General features: G+C 31.5%; 5 protein-coding genes across 5 annotated transcripts; 4 read left to right on the plus strand and 1 right to left on the minus strand.

The window, feature by feature from the left end:
• The first annotated feature begins 2260 nt into the window (after positions 1–2260).
• On the plus strand, positions 2261–4069 carry LOC113863238 (UDP-glycosyltransferase 73C3-like). The gene has a single exon (XM_027496743.1). The coding sequence runs from the start codon at positions 2434–2436 to the stop codon at positions 3934–3936; it is 1503 nt and encodes a 500-aa protein (XP_027352544.1). The 5' UTR covers positions 2261–2433; the 3' UTR covers positions 3937–4069.
• Positions 4070–4704: 635 nt separating this feature from the next.
• LOC113860837 (UDP-glycosyltransferase 73C3-like) lies at positions 4705–6147 on the plus strand. Its single transcript, XM_027493360.1, has one exon. It carries the CDS (start codon positions 4705–4707, stop codon positions 6145–6147), a length of 1443 nt encoding a protein of 480 aa, XP_027349161.1.
• Positions 6148–7489: 1342 nt separating this feature from the next.
• LOC113863319 (UDP-glycosyltransferase 73C1-like) lies at positions 7490–9663 on the plus strand. The gene has a single exon (XM_027496862.1). It carries the CDS (start codon positions 7680–7682, stop codon positions 9168–9170), a length of 1491 nt encoding a protein of 496 aa, XP_027352663.1. The 5' UTR covers positions 7490–7679; the 3' UTR covers positions 9171–9663.
• Positions 9664–11380: 1717 nt separating this feature from the next.
• LOC113860839 (UDP-glycosyltransferase 73D1-like) lies at positions 11381–12844 on the plus strand. The gene has a single exon (XM_027493364.1). The coding sequence runs from the start codon at positions 11381–11383 to the stop codon at positions 12842–12844; it is 1464 nt and encodes a 487-aa protein (XP_027349165.1).
• Positions 12845–13739: 895 nt separating this feature from the next.
• Positions 13740–16656, minus strand: LOC113860841 (probable pectinesterase 15). Its single transcript, XM_027493365.1, has 5 exons — positions 16204–16656; positions 15816–15987; positions 15124–15330; positions 14756–15006; positions 13740–13914 (listed from the first exon to the last, which is right to left on the minus strand). Exons 1-5 carry the CDS (start codon positions 16620–16622, stop codon positions 13740–13742), a joined length of 1224 nt encoding a protein of 407 aa, XP_027349166.1. The 5' UTR covers positions 16623–16656.
• Between the last annotated feature and the right edge of the window lie 277 nt (positions 16657–16933).

Below are 16933 nucleotides of genomic sequence, written 5' to 3' on the forward strand. Positions count from 1 at the left end.
TCATTTTATCCTTTAAATTTATAAAATTTTATTTATTTAGTTTTAAAGTAAAAAAATAGTAAAAATACAAAAAATAGAAAACTAAAATAAATAAAATATTTATAATGCTAAAATAAAAATTATTTAAATTTATTAATAAAATTCATTATTTTTCTATTGGGAGCTATTATTTTTTTCATATAATTTTTTGTCCTTCCTTGCGAAAGGCTACTCTCAAAGTGTTTAATTACTTAAAATACTAATATTTGCTTTAAAAAAATTGAGTTGTAAAGTCACTTATCATTGTTGAAATAAAAAATTAAATTTCTTTAAGATAAATAGTTAAATTATTTATAATTCTTCTTCTTATTATTATTATTATAATAAAATACCATGTCTGTAGTATATATTATTATTATTATTATTATTATTATTTAATATGTTAAAATTATTAATATTATACTTTTTGTTTAATGCGAATATTTGATTATTAATTAATTACTAGTTTGTAAATTTAATTCAAATTTATTCATTTTTCTATTAAAAGACAAGTCTTATTAATGAATATCCTATAAATACTGATTAGAAATATTTAATATATTTTTTTACCTATTTTTAATTACTTATAAAAACAAATAATAATTTTATTTTTATTTGTTTTGTTTCTCTTAATTTTTTAGATAAGTTGAATGGAAGCATCAAGGGAGAAGACGCGAGAATAGGGTGCGGGTGTGAGACTGAGGCCACGTGTAAATAAAAGAGTTAGATGATCATTCGACAAAATATAACAGGTTTCAATTAATTTCACCCGTTAATATTAATTAACAATAATATATTTGCTTTAAATTTTAATTTTAAATTATTATGCAATTTAGAAAATTTATTTATATTAATAATTGTTTGAGATCTTGATTTTTTAAATAATATTGATAAGACATAATTAAATATAATTGGTAAAGAATCATATTATTAATATTTATCATTAAATGTTTAATTAATTTAAAAAATGATTAACAAACCAATTAATAATGATAATTAAATATTTCAATAAATAAATAATATTAATGGCACATCAAATTCAAGTCTTCCAGCTTTATTTTTGTTTTACAAATTTTACTTTTAAGATATATTTAGAAAATAATTTTTTTGGAGGAAAAAAAGGAAATGATATATATATATATATATTAATTTTAAATTAAGAAAATTATATATTATTTATGATAATAAATACATAATTAATATATTAATTTAAATATATTTATTTAAAAGAATATTTGTTCTTCCTTTTTCTTTCTTCAAGAACTTTCTTTCTCAAATAATCTCTTAATATTTTTGTAAATTTTTTTTGAATATTTAATTTTTTATTATAATTATCAAATATAATGTTTATTTACCAAACATAATTAAAAAATATATAAGTTAAACTATACAATCACAAAAAATAATTTTTATTTTGTATAAGTAAAAAAAATTATTTATATCGTGTTTTATATATATTTTTATCATACTTTCTATATTTCGTATGTTATATGAAGAAATAAACTTAAATAATTATGATGTGTGCTTTACAAATGTATATAAATATAAATTTAAAAATATCAAAATTAAAAGTATGAATAGTCTAATTAAAAAATATTAATAATGGATTTTTAATTATTAATATATAGTATTCAAAATAATATTTATTGAAATATAAAATTTTGATTAAAAAATTGCTATTGGCATTTTCTGACACAGGTGTAGAGATTAAAAAATTAAACATAAAAAATGTCAATAAAAAATTTCTTAAAAAGCTTTAAAAAAAAATATTAGTGAAGTTTTTTGAAAAAAATATATTAAAAACTAAGAAATGCCATTAATGATTAAGAAATTAATAAAAATATCATTAGGAATTTTTAACAAATTTTATATAAATTTTTTATTAACTAATTCTAAAAATTGTTTATATTCCTGTAATATTTTCTAAAATATCATATTTTAATATATATAAAGGCAAATGTTTGCTGCTTAATGTTGTCACCCCCTCTGTCCCTCTCAGGTCTCAACAGCGAGATTCCAGCAGTCTCCGTCCGAAGAGACGTGCACGGCTGGCATAAGAAAAATATTACTTTTTTTTCAAACAAGTTATTTACCCTTTTTTTTAATAACTTAATTTATCAACAATTTTTTAATAAAAACTTATGTATATAACTTTTTATCCAACCCTTTCCACGAGGACAACACAATCTGATGTCAAGTAGGTAGCAAATACAATGATACATGTCGAGTATAGACCATCCCTAATCACTCATAATTTGCAGGAAAAAAGAAAAAAGAAGCGAAAAAGCCTCGTTATTCCTAATTCAGATGTTAAAATTGGTTACTCACTGCATTCTCTATACCCTTTTTCTGTCGAAGAATAATTTCCTTATTTTTTAAGTGAATGTTAAAACTAAAATTTTGTTGTGTATTCCAATGACACAGAAACTTGGGATGGATTCAACACCTCTCTGCCGCCTCCACTTTGTTTTCATTCCCTTAATGGCCCCAGGTCATCTTCTTCCCATGGTAGACATGGCGAAATTGTTTGCACGCCGCAAAGTAAAAGTGACCATAGTCACCACACCCCTCAATTCCATCCAATTCCAAGCTAGCATAGATAGAGAAATCCAATCTGGATCACCCATTCAAATTCTCCATGTTCAATTTCCATCTTCAGAGGCTGGAATCCCAGAGGGATATGAAAGCATAGACACCTTGCCTTCTATGGATCTACTAAGCAACTTCAACATCGCTTTACTCATGTTGCAGCAACCACTAGAAGAGCTATTCCAAAAGCTAAGCCCATTTCCAAGCTGCATAATTGCCGACAAACATTTCATATGTGTAGCTGATATTGCCCACAAGTTTAATGTCCCAAGAATAATATTCGATGGGACCAATTGTTTCTTTCTCCTATGCAATCACATTTTACATAATTACAAGGTCTATGAAGCTGTCTCTGATGAAGAGAAATTTGTTGTCCCAGGAATGCCCCACAGAATTGAACTGCGAAGATCTCAGCTACCCGGGATATTCAATCCTGGCACAGACCTCGAGTTGAATGCTTTTCGTGAGAAAGTGAGGGAAGTTGCAGAAAAATCATATGGGATAGTGGTTAATACTTTCGAAGAGTTGGAATCAGAATATGTTAAAGAGTATCAGAGGGTTACTGGACATAGGGTATGGTGTGTCGGTCCTGTATCACTATCCAACAAGGATGACGTGGACAAGGCTGAGAGAAGTAAGAGAAATGCAAATGATGAAGAGAGCAAGTATCTTAAGTGGCTTGATTCGTGGCCTTCGAGGTCAGTGATTTATGTCTGCCTAGGTAGTCTAAACCGTGCAACACCTGAGCAGCTGATAGAGCTTGGATTAGGATTGGAAGCAACAAAAAGGCCATTCATTTGGGTGCTAAGGGGTGCGTATGGAAAAGAGGAAATGGAGAAGTGGTTATTGGAAAATGGGTTTGAAGAGAGGGTAAAAGGGAGAGGGGTTTTGATAAAGGGTTGGGCACCACAAGTGTTGATATTGTCACACACAGCAATAGGAGCGTTTTTGACACATTGTGGATGGAATTCTACACTAGAGGGGATTTGTGCTGGGGTGCCCCTGGTAACTTTTCCTCTGTTTGGTGAACAATTTTATAATGAGAAGGTCATCGTACAAGTGGTGGGGAATGGGGTGAGCGTGGGAGCTGAATGTGTTGTGCACTTGGGAGAGGAACACAAGTCTCGTGTTCAGGTGAGGAGGGAAAATGTTGAGGAATGTATTGAGAAGGTAATGGGTGAAGGCGAAGACAACGGAAAAATAAGGGAAAGAGCTAGAAAGTTTACGGACGTTGCAAGGAAAGCAATAGGTGAAGGTGGATCTTCTTACTGCAACATGTCCCTTCTAATTGATCATATCCTACGTGTCAAAGGGTTAGGCCAATGCTGAGCCACCCCTCAGAACATCTTTTCTGCTTTTGCCAATATAACTGTTTATTTTATTCTGTATCTTTTTATTATAAATATTATTGTAAAAATATATATGTAGAAAGAAAATTATAATCTATTACGAGTAAAATTCCCGTAATAAATAACAAAATAATATAATAATGGCTGTTGCAGAACCTCAAGATTTCAGGGGAGAGAAAGATCGCCACCTTCCTTTCTATTTCGCATTTATTTTATCACCATCTATCAAGATTTGATAATATCGGGGCATCTACTATCCCACTAATAATTAATATTCAAGACACACTTACTTATATCCCAAAATACACTTGATTTTATTAAAATGATCTTATAATTTCATATAAATTTTTAAATTAGTAAATTTAATACAAATATATTATCAATTCTTAATATCACAAAAAATTATAAGATACATTTAAATACACAACTTATTTAAGTATTTATTAAATAAAATATTTTTGAATAATAGTTTAAGTGATAAATTTAATAATAAAAGTTATTGAAATAACTTATGAAAATTATTTTCAATTGTAAAATTTTTAAAATAGACTTGATTCTACTTGTGAAATAACAAAATTATATAAATAATCACCTTCCAAAGAAGAGTGAAAAGAACATGGTGGTGGTAGAAATCCAAGATTTGAGGGGAGGAGAAAGATTGCCACCATCCTTTCTTTTTAGCGTTTTATTTTCTCACCATCTATCAAGATTTGATATTATCGGAGTAACTACTTTCCCTTCCTACTCCATGGCTTGCCAAACTGAGCAACAACACTTCCTTCTTGTTCCCTTAATGTCCCAAAGCCATCTCATTCCCTTCACAGAGTTGGCCAAATTACTTGCTGCCAATGGTGTCTCTGTCACCATCGTTCTTACACCCCTTAATGCAGCCAGGTTCAACATGGTCATTGATCAAGCAAAAACCTTAAATCTCAAAATTCATTTTCACTTGCTACCCTTTCCTTGCACACAAGCAGGATTGCCAGAAGGGTGTGAAAACATGGACACCCTTCCTTCCCCTCAATATCAACACCCGTTTTTCGCCGCTTCCAATATGCTGAAAGAGCCACTTGAGAAATGGCTTTCAGAGTGGGAAACACTACCCAGTTGCATGGTTTCCGACATATGTCTTCCTTGGACATCAAATGTTGCATCCAAGTTTAAGATACCAAGGTTTGTCTTCCACGGAATCTCTTGTTTCACCCTCTTGTGCTCACATAACATTAGCCTTTCCAAGGTGCATGAGAGTGCCACCTCAATGTCAACGCCATTTGTTGTACCTGACTTACCTGACACGATTGAATTCACCAAGGCACAGTTACCCGATGCAATCAAGATGGACTCAAAGGCTTGGAAACATGCTATTGATCAATTCAAAGCGGCTGAACTTTCAGCTGAAGGGATATTAGTGAACACTTTTGAGGAGTTGGAGAACATGTACGTGAAAGGGTATGAGAAAGTGGTGAGAAAAGTTTGGTGTATAGGACCACTTTTTTTGCATGACAAGTTAATGTTGGACAAGTCAATGGATGAATCTGAATGTCTAAACTTTCTTTCTTCCAACAAGCCTTGCTCCATCATCTATGTTTGTTTTGGCAGCATGTCTCGCATTATGGCTTCACAATTGAAGGAGCTTGCTTTGGGCTTGGAAGCATCAAGCCACCCATTCATTTGGGTAATTGGAAAAAATGATTGTTGTGAAGAGTTGGAGAAATGGTTAGAAGAGAAGAAGTTTGAAGAGAAGAACAGAGGAAGAGGTGTCATAATTAGAGGATGGGCATCACAAGTTGAGATACTATCCCATCCTACAATTGGTGGGTTCTTATCACATTGTGGTTGGAATTCCACATTGGAAGCAGTTTCTGTAGGGGTCCCTATGATAACTTGGCCAATGTCTGGTGAGCAATTTTTTAATGAGAAGCTCATTGTGCAAGTGCTGAAGATTGGTGTGAGGATTGGGGTTGAAGTTGTTGCGGATCCCATGAAGGCTAAGGAAGTATTGGTGAAGAAGGAGGGTGTGAAGAAGGCTATTGACCAGCTCATGGAGCAAGGTGGAGATGGGGAACAAAGGAGGAACAGAGCTAGAGAGATAAAAGAAATGGCTCATAAGGCTGTTGAAGATGGTGGATCATCCGCTTCAAATTGCAAATTATTTATCCAAAAAATTGTGGGCAATGTCAAAATCAACTGACAATAGTAGAGAAATTATGGGTCAATCTTTAAAATTAAGGATGAAAATAATCATATGTCGGGACCTGTCACCTTGACGTATGTATGTTTACACTAGTTAGATTGTGATGAATTTATTTATTAAATGAGTTAGGTTATTTTTTCAAAAAAATTATTTAGTTAAAAAAATTAAATTTGAATTTTTTAAAACTTTTTTGGATTTCACAAGTTAATCTATTTAAATAAATATTGTTGTTATATTAAAATTTTAACATAATATTTTAAACTTAAGCATATTTAAATTTATATATATACATATATATTATCTTTTGAGTCTATTAACTTATTTTTTTAAAAAAATGTTTATAAGTGTATTTAAAATGTTTTACCATAAATAAAATATTAAATTAATCTAAACTTTTAAAACCGTCGTATTAAACTAAAAAAATACATTAAATAAATAAATTAAACTTAAACTTTAAATATAGTAAATAAAGCACTCATATCCTATAAATTAAGTCTAACCTAATTTTTCCTAATCCATGTTTTTAAACGAAGGATCAGAACAGCATTTAACTCAATAGTTTAGCTGATGCCATCGCTATTTAATTATTACCATGTCTCGTGTTGATTGATGGTACTTCCTTTAGATCTATCTTTTGTATTATTTTTTAAAAAATATATGTTATACAATTATTTAAAATAGAAAAAATAATAGTAAAATAATATTAGTTTAATTAATAAAATAGATAAATAATACAATTAAAAAAATAATTGCAATATAAATAAAGATTATATATGCATCAACGACCCAAAAGCATTTGCTCTGGGTCCCAATTGCCCATACCAGGTAGTATAAACACTCCACAATCTAAATTATGTGCTTGATTTAAGGGTAAATGTAACACATAATGCATCTACCATGTTCGACTTTCAATCATAGAATACTTTTTTGGTGTGTGCTATGATATTTTAAATTTTTTTATGAATATTATATTTAAAAAATTATATTAATAAAAAAGTGATAAATTATATAAAAAAATATTATTATATATATTTTATTATTAAATAAAATTATTATTAATATATATATATATATAATTATATGAAACAAAATTTTCTTACATTAGTATAAATTTAAAAACTATTATAATTTATCTGAATATTTTATTTAACTTAAATTTAACGAGTTATAATTTATTATTTTATTAGTCATTAAATTTAAGTTAAATAAAATATTTAGATTAAATATAAGAGTTTTTAAACATAGTAAAAAGATTATTCATATATATATATATATATATATATATATTATTAATTAAAAATCTTTACCTACTTTTAATGCATAATTCTGATGGGAGACAAAATAAAGTTGCATTATTTCTAAAAATATTTACCTACTTTTAATGCATAATTCTGATAAGAGACAAAATAAAGTTGCATTATTTCTGATCCTCCCTCAATCACGTGGTAGGCAGGCCAAGAAGGGCCTTAGTTAATCATCATCCACGTAATATGTTTATTATTAAAAAGGGTATCTGAGTAACCCCATTCATGCTCCAAGTCCAAATGGCTTCCATAGAACCTCAACTTCACTTCGTTTTGTTTCCACTGATGGCTCCAGGACACATGCTCCCTATGATAGATCTTGCAACAATCTTAGCACACAGCAACATGATTGTCACCGTAGTCACAACCCCACATAACGCTTCCCGTTTCTCAGAAACCTTCGCTCGTGCCTCACAACATGGTCTTAACCTCCGTTTAGCTCTACTCCAATTCCCATCCAAAGATACTGGATTTCCAGAAGGGTGTGAGAATTTTGACATGCTACCTTCAATGGGCATGGGCCTGAATTTCTTTGCTCCAGCAAACACCATTCTGCACGAACCAGCGGAAAAAATGTTCGAAGAGTTAACACCCAAACCAAACTGCATAATCTCTGACTTTTGTTTTTCATACACAGCCCACATCGCTAAGAAATTCAACATTCCCAGAATTTCTTTCTACGGAGTGAGTTGCTTCTGCCTCGTATGGCTACAAAAGTTGAGTAGTTCGAAGGTTGTTGAGAGCGTAGCCACAGATTCAGAGTACTTAGTCATACCCAACATTCCTGATAAAATTGAGGTGACCAAAGCACAAATCCCACTACCAATGGAGAAAGACCGGAAGAATTTTGCTATTAAAATAGCAGAAGCTGAAATGTTAACTTATGGGGTGGTGGTGAATTCTTTTGAGGAGTTGGAAGAAACATACGTGAGGGATTTCAAGAAGGATAAAAATGATAAAGTGTGGTGTGTTGGTCCAGTTTCGCTTACAAACAAGGAATACTTGGATAGGGCTGATAGAGGGAACAAGGTGTCAAGTGATGCTGAAAATTGCATGAAGTGGCTTGATTTGCAAAAACAAAGGTCAGTAATCTACGCATGTCTTGGAAGTGTTTGCAATTTAACTCCTTTACAGTTTATAGAGCTTGGTATGGCCTTAGAAGCATGCAAAAGGCCTTTCATTTGGGTTATAAGGGAAAAAAATCAAACAGAAGAGTTGAACGAGTGGATTATGGAAACGGGGTTTGAGGAAAAGACTAAAGGGTTGGGCCTTTTGATTCGGGGTTGGGCTCCTCAGGTATTAATACTATCACACCTTGCAATTGGAGGGTTCTTAACACACTGTGGTTGGAACTCTACCTTGGAAGCAATATGTGCTGGCGTGCCACTGCTTACGTGGCCTTTGTTCGGGGATCAGTTTTTCAATGAGAAGTTCGCTGTGCACGTACTAGGAATTGGAGTAAGTGTTGGGGGGGAGTGTCCTTTGAAATGGGGTGAAGAAGAGAAAACAGGGGTCTTGGTGAAGAGGGAGGATGTTGTGAGGGGTATAGAGAAGTTAATGGATGAAGGAAATGAAAGTGAGGAGAGAAGAAAAAGGGTTAGAGAGCTTGCGGAGATGGCTAAGAGAGCTGTGGAAGAAGGAGGAGCTTCTCACTTCAATGTGACCCAGTTGATCCAAGATATCAGGCAATACTCCAACAAAAATTCTGAACAATAATAAGTTTGATGCCCCACCTCTCGACATGGATTGTAGTTTTTTTAATGTATGGTTTTATTTTTAAATTCAAAAAATATGAGATTTTTAACGTATAATGCTTTTATGTATTAATAAAATTAAAAAAAATAATTAGATTAATTACAAATATATTCGATATGCAAGAAAAATAGAGGCTAATTTTTTTTATATAGTTTTTTTTTTCAAAATTCAAAAAATATGAGAGTTTTTACAAAATTATGAGAATATGGGGCAATTTTTTATGCAGTACAAAAATTCAGAAATAAAAAAATAAAAAAGTGATAAAGTTTCATATTTTTTAAATTAAAAAAAACCAATATAAAAAAATTTCCAAAAATGGACACTTTGAATTATTATCCATACACGAGTATTCCCATTTCTAACCAGGCAAATGATTTGTGGGGCATTATTTATTATGGCATAGAACACTGCCACTTTATCAGAAGCCATTTAATGTTTAATGCGAGTGGTTGTTTCTCGTCCATTTTATACGCTTGTTTTTGTTTGTTTGGCATTGGCAGTTTCTTTTGTTTTGTATATCAAAAGCTATTCCCTGCACTGTCGGATGTATAAAACATAATTATCAGTATCTTATTTTAATTAGAAAAATAATTATATATTTTTAGTTATATTAATTATTAATATATATTAATTTATTATATATAAAATACTTTTTGTTAATTTTAATAAATTAATTATTTGTTTCTTATAAAATAACAGGAAAGAATAATTAAAATTTGAATATAATTTTTCCATGAAAGTGATGCATAGAAATGTATAGAGATGCGATTACATACTATGAAATCATTAGTTGTGTAGTTTGCTAAGAAATGTCTTCAATTTCAGTCATTCGATTACATATCTTGAATGGGGAAAATTCAAATGCAATTTGCTAAGAAATCTATGTTTCTTCTTGACAATTGATTGAATCTTTACTCTTCAAAACCCACGTATCTACGTTGTTTAATTTCTTTGGTGGGACGAAGGAACATTCCGTTTGAAACTAAGCTTAGAAAGTCTCAGTTACCAATCCATGGCGGCTTTCTAGTTATTGTCTACACATTAATTTTCAGTGTTGATACTCCCAAAAAGGTTTATTATTTTATATTTTTAAATATATTGATTAAGTATTTTTTTTTAATTTTATCTAATAATTCGTTCTAGCAGTCTATATAATATTTTATGGATATATTGATATACTATATAATACAGTAAAAGGTGAATATTCAGGATAAATAAATAATCGTAATCTATTCTAAAACTTATAATAATACAGCCGTAGGTATTTTGTGGACTGTACATGAAATTGACCATAGAGATTATGCTAAATATAAAACTAGTTTTGCTTTTCTAAGGCAACCTCATGACCTCTTCAATGAAGAGGATTTATGTTGCTCCTCGAGATTTTTGAGTTAATCATTGAATTTTTTTTAATCTTTTTTATTAATAAATTTTTTAATTACCAAATATTTTTTCTTCTAAAGATAATAAATATATGTATTTTTCATTTACTGCTTATTTTATTACGTAGTAGAAAGACTATTATGAAAACCTGTAAGATATAACCTAAAATTCTTAATAATTTTAGTAGCTCTTAAAATTTTAAAAACTTATTATTACTTTCCAATTTTATAAAATATTACTTGTTTTAGTCTTTTATATATAAAATGGAAGTAAAAAACAAAGTAAAAATATCATAATAGATTTTTAAAATCTAAGACTAAAATGCTTCACATATACAATCTCAAAAACTACTAAAAAAATCTACCCAGTGAGAATTTACTGTCTTTGTAAATCAAGTTATATATTAATAATGTGTCAAAATTTCATAAAATTATACCTTTAATAATACTTTATAAAAATGTAAAATTTTATCAGTTTCCTATGGTGGGGGGTCCTTTTGTGACAATCTAACCAATATAGGGATGGATTCAAGGGATTTAGGTAGGTCTCCCCCTCCCAACTTTTTTTCACTCAAAGAAAAATATAGTGTACTATTTAGAGGGACACTTAAATATTGTGTACTAAAAAATATTACTTTCAACTTTCAAGGGTTTGAGATCATTTAACAAGTCATATGTGTGACGCTTGGGCATCAACAACATTGGGCTTTCTCAATTTATTTATACCATGTCCTAGTGACCATGCAGATCAAATCCATTTTATCATCCACTTCTCACTTCATTGCCTTGATGGCTTTGCCACTTAAGCAGCCTCACTTTGTATTAGTTCCACTTCTAGCACAAGGCCACATGATCCCTATGATAGACATGGCAAGAATTTTGGCGGAGAGAGGGGTTATTGTCACTTTGGTAAGTACCCCTCACAATGCCTCAAGATTTGAGCAAATAATTGTAAGAGCAGCAAAATCCGGGCTTTCAATTCAACTTCTACAAATCCCATTTCCATGCCAAAAAGTGGGACTTCCATTTGGTTGTGACAACCTTGATACTTTACCATCAAGAAACCTACTCAGAAATTTTTATATTGCCCTTGACATGCTGCAAGACCCTTTGGAGCAGTACCTCCAAAACCATGTTTTTCCTCCAAGTTGCATTATATCAGATAAATGCCTCTCTTGGACATCTATAACAGCCAAGAAGTTCAATATTCCAAGACTTGTCTTTCATGGGATGTCCTGTTTTTCATTACTCAGCTCCTATAATATCAAACTCCACAATTCCCACCTTTCATGCACTTCTGACTCAGAACCTTTTGTCATACCAGGAATGCCTCAGAAGATTGAGGTAACCAAAGCACAACTCCCCGGAGCATTTGTGGCTCTACCTGATTTGGATGATTTTAGACACAACATGTATGAGGCTGAAATGTCTGCTTATGGTGTTGTGGTGAATAGTTTTGAAGAATTGGAGCAAGGGTGCGCTAAGGAGTATGAAAAGGCCTTAAACAAGCGGGTTTGGTGCATTGGTCCTGTGTCTCTGTGCAACAACGTTAGTTTGGATAAGTTTGAAAGAGGAAACAAGCCTTCAATTGAAGAGAAACATTGCTTAGAATGGTTAAACTCAATGAAACCAAGATCAGTTGTTTATGTGTGCCTTGGTAGCTTATGTAGGCTCGTTACATCACAATTGATAGAACTTGGGTTGGGTTTAGAAGCATCAAATAAACCATTTATTTGGGTGGTCAAAACTTCAGAAGAAAAATTTTCAGAGCTAAAAAATTGGTTAAAAGATGAAAATTTTGAAGAAAGGGTAAGAGGTAAAGGACTTGTCATAAAGGGTTGGGCTCCACAAACTTTGATACTGTCTCACCCTGCAATTGGTGCATTCTTGACCCATTGTGGCTGGAATTCAACAATAGAAGGTGTGTGCTCCGGGTTGCCAATGATAACTTGGCCTTTATTTGCTGAGCAATTCTTAAATGAAAAATTAATTGTGCAAGTTTTGAAGATTGGAGTTCAAATAGGTGTTGAGGTTCCTGTAAGGTGGGGGGATGAAGAGAAAGTTGGCTTAATGGTGAAGAAAAGTAGAATCATAGAGGCTATAGAGATGTGCATGGTTGAAGGTGAAGAGGGTGAGAAGAGGAGGACCAGAGCAATAGAGCTTGGAAAGATGGCAAGAGGTGCTATAGTAAAGGAAGGTTCATCTCACTTCAACCTTTCATGCTTAATTGAAGATATTACGAAAATTGGTTAATATAGTGGAGGAAAGTTCATCTTTTTTACAGCTACTGATTCTCAATAAGCAAACTTTGTTTTCGCTTGAGTGTTTTTCTCATGGATGACTTAGAACAAATAAAATAAAATAAAATCGGAGGGTGCTAAGAAAAGTAAGAGAGAACAATGTTTTTCTTGGTACAATGGTACTGCCGTTGTATATATGTAACACTACATATAACTTATATACTTTTGGTCTTTCATTTATACTAAATTTGAATGAATGGATTCAAGATGCTAAAATAGTAAAAAATAAAACGAGAGAAATGGTCAATTTCAATTATGAGAAAGAAAAAGGTTGAGATTCATTTAAAAAATTTCTCTCATTCACAATTAATATTTTTGCACGAAATAAAGAAAATAAAACGATATTTCACATAAAAGTTTCACTTTTTTATTTTTTTGCTTTTTACGTTAACAAACTCCGATCATAAAAGTTTAATTTTTTTTTTCTACTTATTCTTCCGTCGATTCAAATAAACTACAGGATTTTTTAATTCAAATAATATATTAATAATATAGAAGTCTTATAAACTCTTTGTTAGTTTTTTATTCGCGGTTCACGACGGCTATATGTTATATTTATGCTTATTAAATAAGAGAATTCATACAAGTATACTTCTTATAACTGAAGTCAACTCAATTATCTCTTAACGATTTGGTTTTTGATCTTTTAAAAGTCAATTTAAATGTACTTATTATATTATAAACTGCTGAATGGAGAAAAGAGAAATAAAAAATTGATTGTACTTGTTTTGCAAAAATGTACGTACATTTTGCAGTTCAGTTTTATATTGTTTACCACTACATACATGAATGGTTAAAATAGTCTTGAAAATAATCAATGGTTAACAGTTTTGAAAATGTGTATCCCACTATATGTATGAATGGTAGTCCTGAAAATCATTAAGAAGCCAATCATTTCCATCAATGTAAGAAATATTCATGTAGGAGATTGCTTCGTAATCCCTGAGTTGCTTCGCATAAGAGACTCTAGACGTATAATTTGCTCCCACTCCCACACAATGGTACTCCCCAAAGAAGACACTCCTGTGTTAACAATTAATTGAATACCCAAAACAACACTCAATCTGTCAATATACCAAACCATGCATATAGTGAATAACAGTGACAAACGCTTTGTTTTCCCCTTTTTCTTTCTGGGCTATGAATAGTTGAAATATAACACAATTTGACATCGTATAAATTTTCCAAATCTTCTATCATTTTCAATGATACTAATCAATAAGGCCCACTAACGACGAGCTTTTTATTTATTTTTTTGTCCTTTCACGAGCTATATAACGTGTTTTAAGAATAATCAAATTATCTTAGTTACTTTAAAAACAATAAACGAATTAATAAATTGTTTTATTTATCCTTGTAATTATCATATCAGTTGCAGAAGCTATAAATATTCACCTTAAAAATTGAAATAAATCAATTATTTTATCCATGTTTCGGATTATATCATTTTTGCATTCAAAATAACACGGTCAAAAGTCTAAATGACACTTTTTTAAAAAAAGAAAATTAATTCCATCCAAAATTAATCAAAACAAAAGATGTAATCTTGTAGCATAGATTTATTGACATTAATCCTTAGAAATGATTTGAAGCATATAAAAGTAATAAGCTTTTATTAAAAACATATTCATTATATTTTCAATAAAAAAATTTACTACTCTTAATTACTCATTAGAATTAGTTTGAGAGTTTATGGAATGTTTTCTTTTTTCAACCTTCAGCCACGCGGGCAGCAAAAAAAGAATTAGTTTGTGAAAGACGCACATGAATTTGATTGAATATGAGTAGATGTAGAAAACCATATGTAGAGTTAAAGCATGGAAATCAAAAGGTGGGAGAAGATATAAATGGTAGAGTTACGTACTGATCTCTAGAGGGAACACTCCAATCGTTCCATCCATCAGGAGCTACGACATCAGACATAAATGTTTTTGAGAAGACGACAGTGGCACACACTCCCCAAGCTCTTCCAAGCCACACTTTCCCACTCCCAATGATGTTACAATTCACAAAGGAAAATCCTGTTTGCTCGCTCATGGATTGTCGCCCTTGAGCTGTGATTGACCCGCTAACCCCTACCAACTCTTCTTTTGCTATAGAGTTTATGGTACAATCCTTCAGGTAGTGTGTCACAATTTAATTAGTGTGTTAAATATTTTGTTTGTGGTAATGGATTGCGGTAGACAAGATATACTTCAAAGGGAAGGAAAATACATCTTGTTTTTCTCTTACCTCATAAAGTGATCTACCATTTCCAAATATGAAATCAATGGATCCTTGTATGAAACATTCTTTAAAATAATGTCTCCCATTGTCATCATTGAGTGTGTCCTGTGCACCATAAAACCCACACCCATGGAATGCGGCTTGATCACCTGTAACTCTCATTGCCACTGCCTGTGCCCCAACCACTCCTTGTGACGGTGGAGGAGCCGTGTTCTTCTCACAGAATCAAAACATCAAGATCTCACCACATATAACATGACATGCAAAAGATTTGTTTAAATTATCCTACGAGATAACTAACGGTCTCTCAGATTTAATAGCATCTTGTTTATAAAAGAGTTAAATACAATTTCTGATATAAAATTTTAACTTCGTTAATCTACTTAGAATAAAGTTATTTATGTAACAAAATAATTTAGACAAATTTGTCAGTAAATATACATATATATTCATAATCTAAGAATAAAATATGGGTTTGTGCATAAATTATCTCCTAAGATAAATAATCTCATTCTAAATATATAGATTAATAAAATTAAAATATTATATTAAGAGTTGTATTAGTTTCTTATTCAATTTTTATAGAAAAAATTTCATTAATTTAAAGTTATTTATTCCATGAAATAGCTAGCTTAGATAAACCCACCACGGAACATTGAACAAAGTAAAGTAACCAACTAAATGTGATGCTTAATTACCTTAAAGCTGATGCTGTAAGCAGTGAACTTAGAAGCAAAGACGGCAAACGAGTAGCTATAGGAAGTCCCTCCGGTGGAATTTGCTGTGTCATTCCATTCAATGATTGTATTAAGATACCCTTGACCTTGAAGTATCAAGTTTGTTTTGTTGGCCTGCACCACGACCTTCTCCCTGTAATTTGTAAAACTCATCAAATTAATTATATTTGAAGTTAAATACTACATATAATTATATATAATCCAACATATCTGATCGATGCGACTACAACTATTGAAAACACTAGATAGCTATTAAAAGACATTGTACAGACTACAAAAATTCCTCATTTAACTGCTTAAGCTATTGAAATATGTAATATAAAACCATTCCCGTGTCTTCGAGGACAACCTGTATGTTCCAGAATCGACAATGATAAGGGTGGTATCACAGCTAGATTCAGGAACAGCATCAACTGCTTTCTGCACACTACTGAAGTTGCCACAACCCTTTAAGTCAACGGTGAAAACAAGAGTCACATTATAGTCTTGAATAAGCTTGGAAGCCCATTTGGCCTTGTCACATTTTCCCTTATGCCTCCTTCGATGATGATGTCTCCAGGCTATACTTGTTAGCAGAGAGACAAAGTCTTGAGCGCCACTAAGCTTAATGATCTTAGAGAATATACCAAGGTGGAAACTGAAACTACGTTGAGGACTAATGGCAGTGGTAGCGGTGAAGGAAGGTGGCGTGGTGTAATGAACAATTATGATAGAAAAGAAAAAAATGACAAAGCCAGAAAGCCAAAAGAGGGTTCTGTTGAATCTCATGTTTTAGCTTTATGAATTGGTTAGTATGTTTGTGCTATTTAGAGCTAAGAAACGGGTTTGGGGTGGAGAAGAGAATGGAGAATAGAGAATGGTTTTTATTATGTGCATGTGAAAAGGGTGTGTTAGTGACGTAGCATAATTGGAGTGGGAGGTAAGAAAAGTATGGGGCTGTGTCATGTCTAAGCGTGTAGAGGGTAATACTAAAGCTTGCTTTGAAAAGCATTATGGATCTTTGAATAATGAATTTGATGGCACGATAAAGAAACTCAGTAATATAGAGATTGGAAGATGGATACGCTAAGTGACTCCAC

Source organism: Abrus precatorius, unplaced genomic scaffold (genome assembly GCF_003935025.1).
Source record: "Abrus precatorius isolate BTA unplaced genomic scaffold, Abrus_2018 Scaffold3, whole genome shotgun sequence".
Classification (NCBI taxonomy): domain Eukaryota; kingdom Viridiplantae; phylum Streptophyta; class Magnoliopsida; order Fabales; family Fabaceae; genus Abrus; species Abrus precatorius.

Excerpts from the sequence above, each read along its gene's own strand:
- LOC113863238 (XM_027496743.1), top strand. The coding sequence starts at position 2,434 with ATGACACAGAAACTTGGGATGGATTCAACACCTCTCTGCCGCCTCCAC.
- LOC113860837 (XM_027493360.1), top strand. The coding sequence starts at position 4,705 with ATGGCTTGCCAAACTGAGCAACAACACTTCCTTCTTGTTCCCTTAATG.
- LOC113863319 (XM_027496862.1), top strand. The coding sequence starts at position 7,680 with ATGCTCCAAGTCCAAATGGCTTCCATAGAACCTCAACTTCACTTCGTT.
- LOC113860839 (XM_027493364.1), top strand. The coding sequence starts at position 11,381 with ATGGCTTTGCCACTTAAGCAGCCTCACTTTGTATTAGTTCCACTTCTA.
- LOC113860841 (XM_027493365.1), bottom strand. The coding sequence starts at position 16,622 with ATGAGATTCAACAGAACCCTCTTTTGGCTTTCTGGCTTTGTCATTTTT. Across the intron at positions 15,988-16,203 it reads GTCGATTCTGGAACATACAG|GGAGAAGGTCGTGGTGCAGG; the intron begins GTTGTCCTCGAA and ends TACAAATTACAG. Across the intron at positions 15,007-15,123 it reads ATGGTAGATCACTTTATGAG|GATTGTACCATAAACTCTAT; the intron begins GTAAGAGAAAAA and ends CACTACCTGAAG.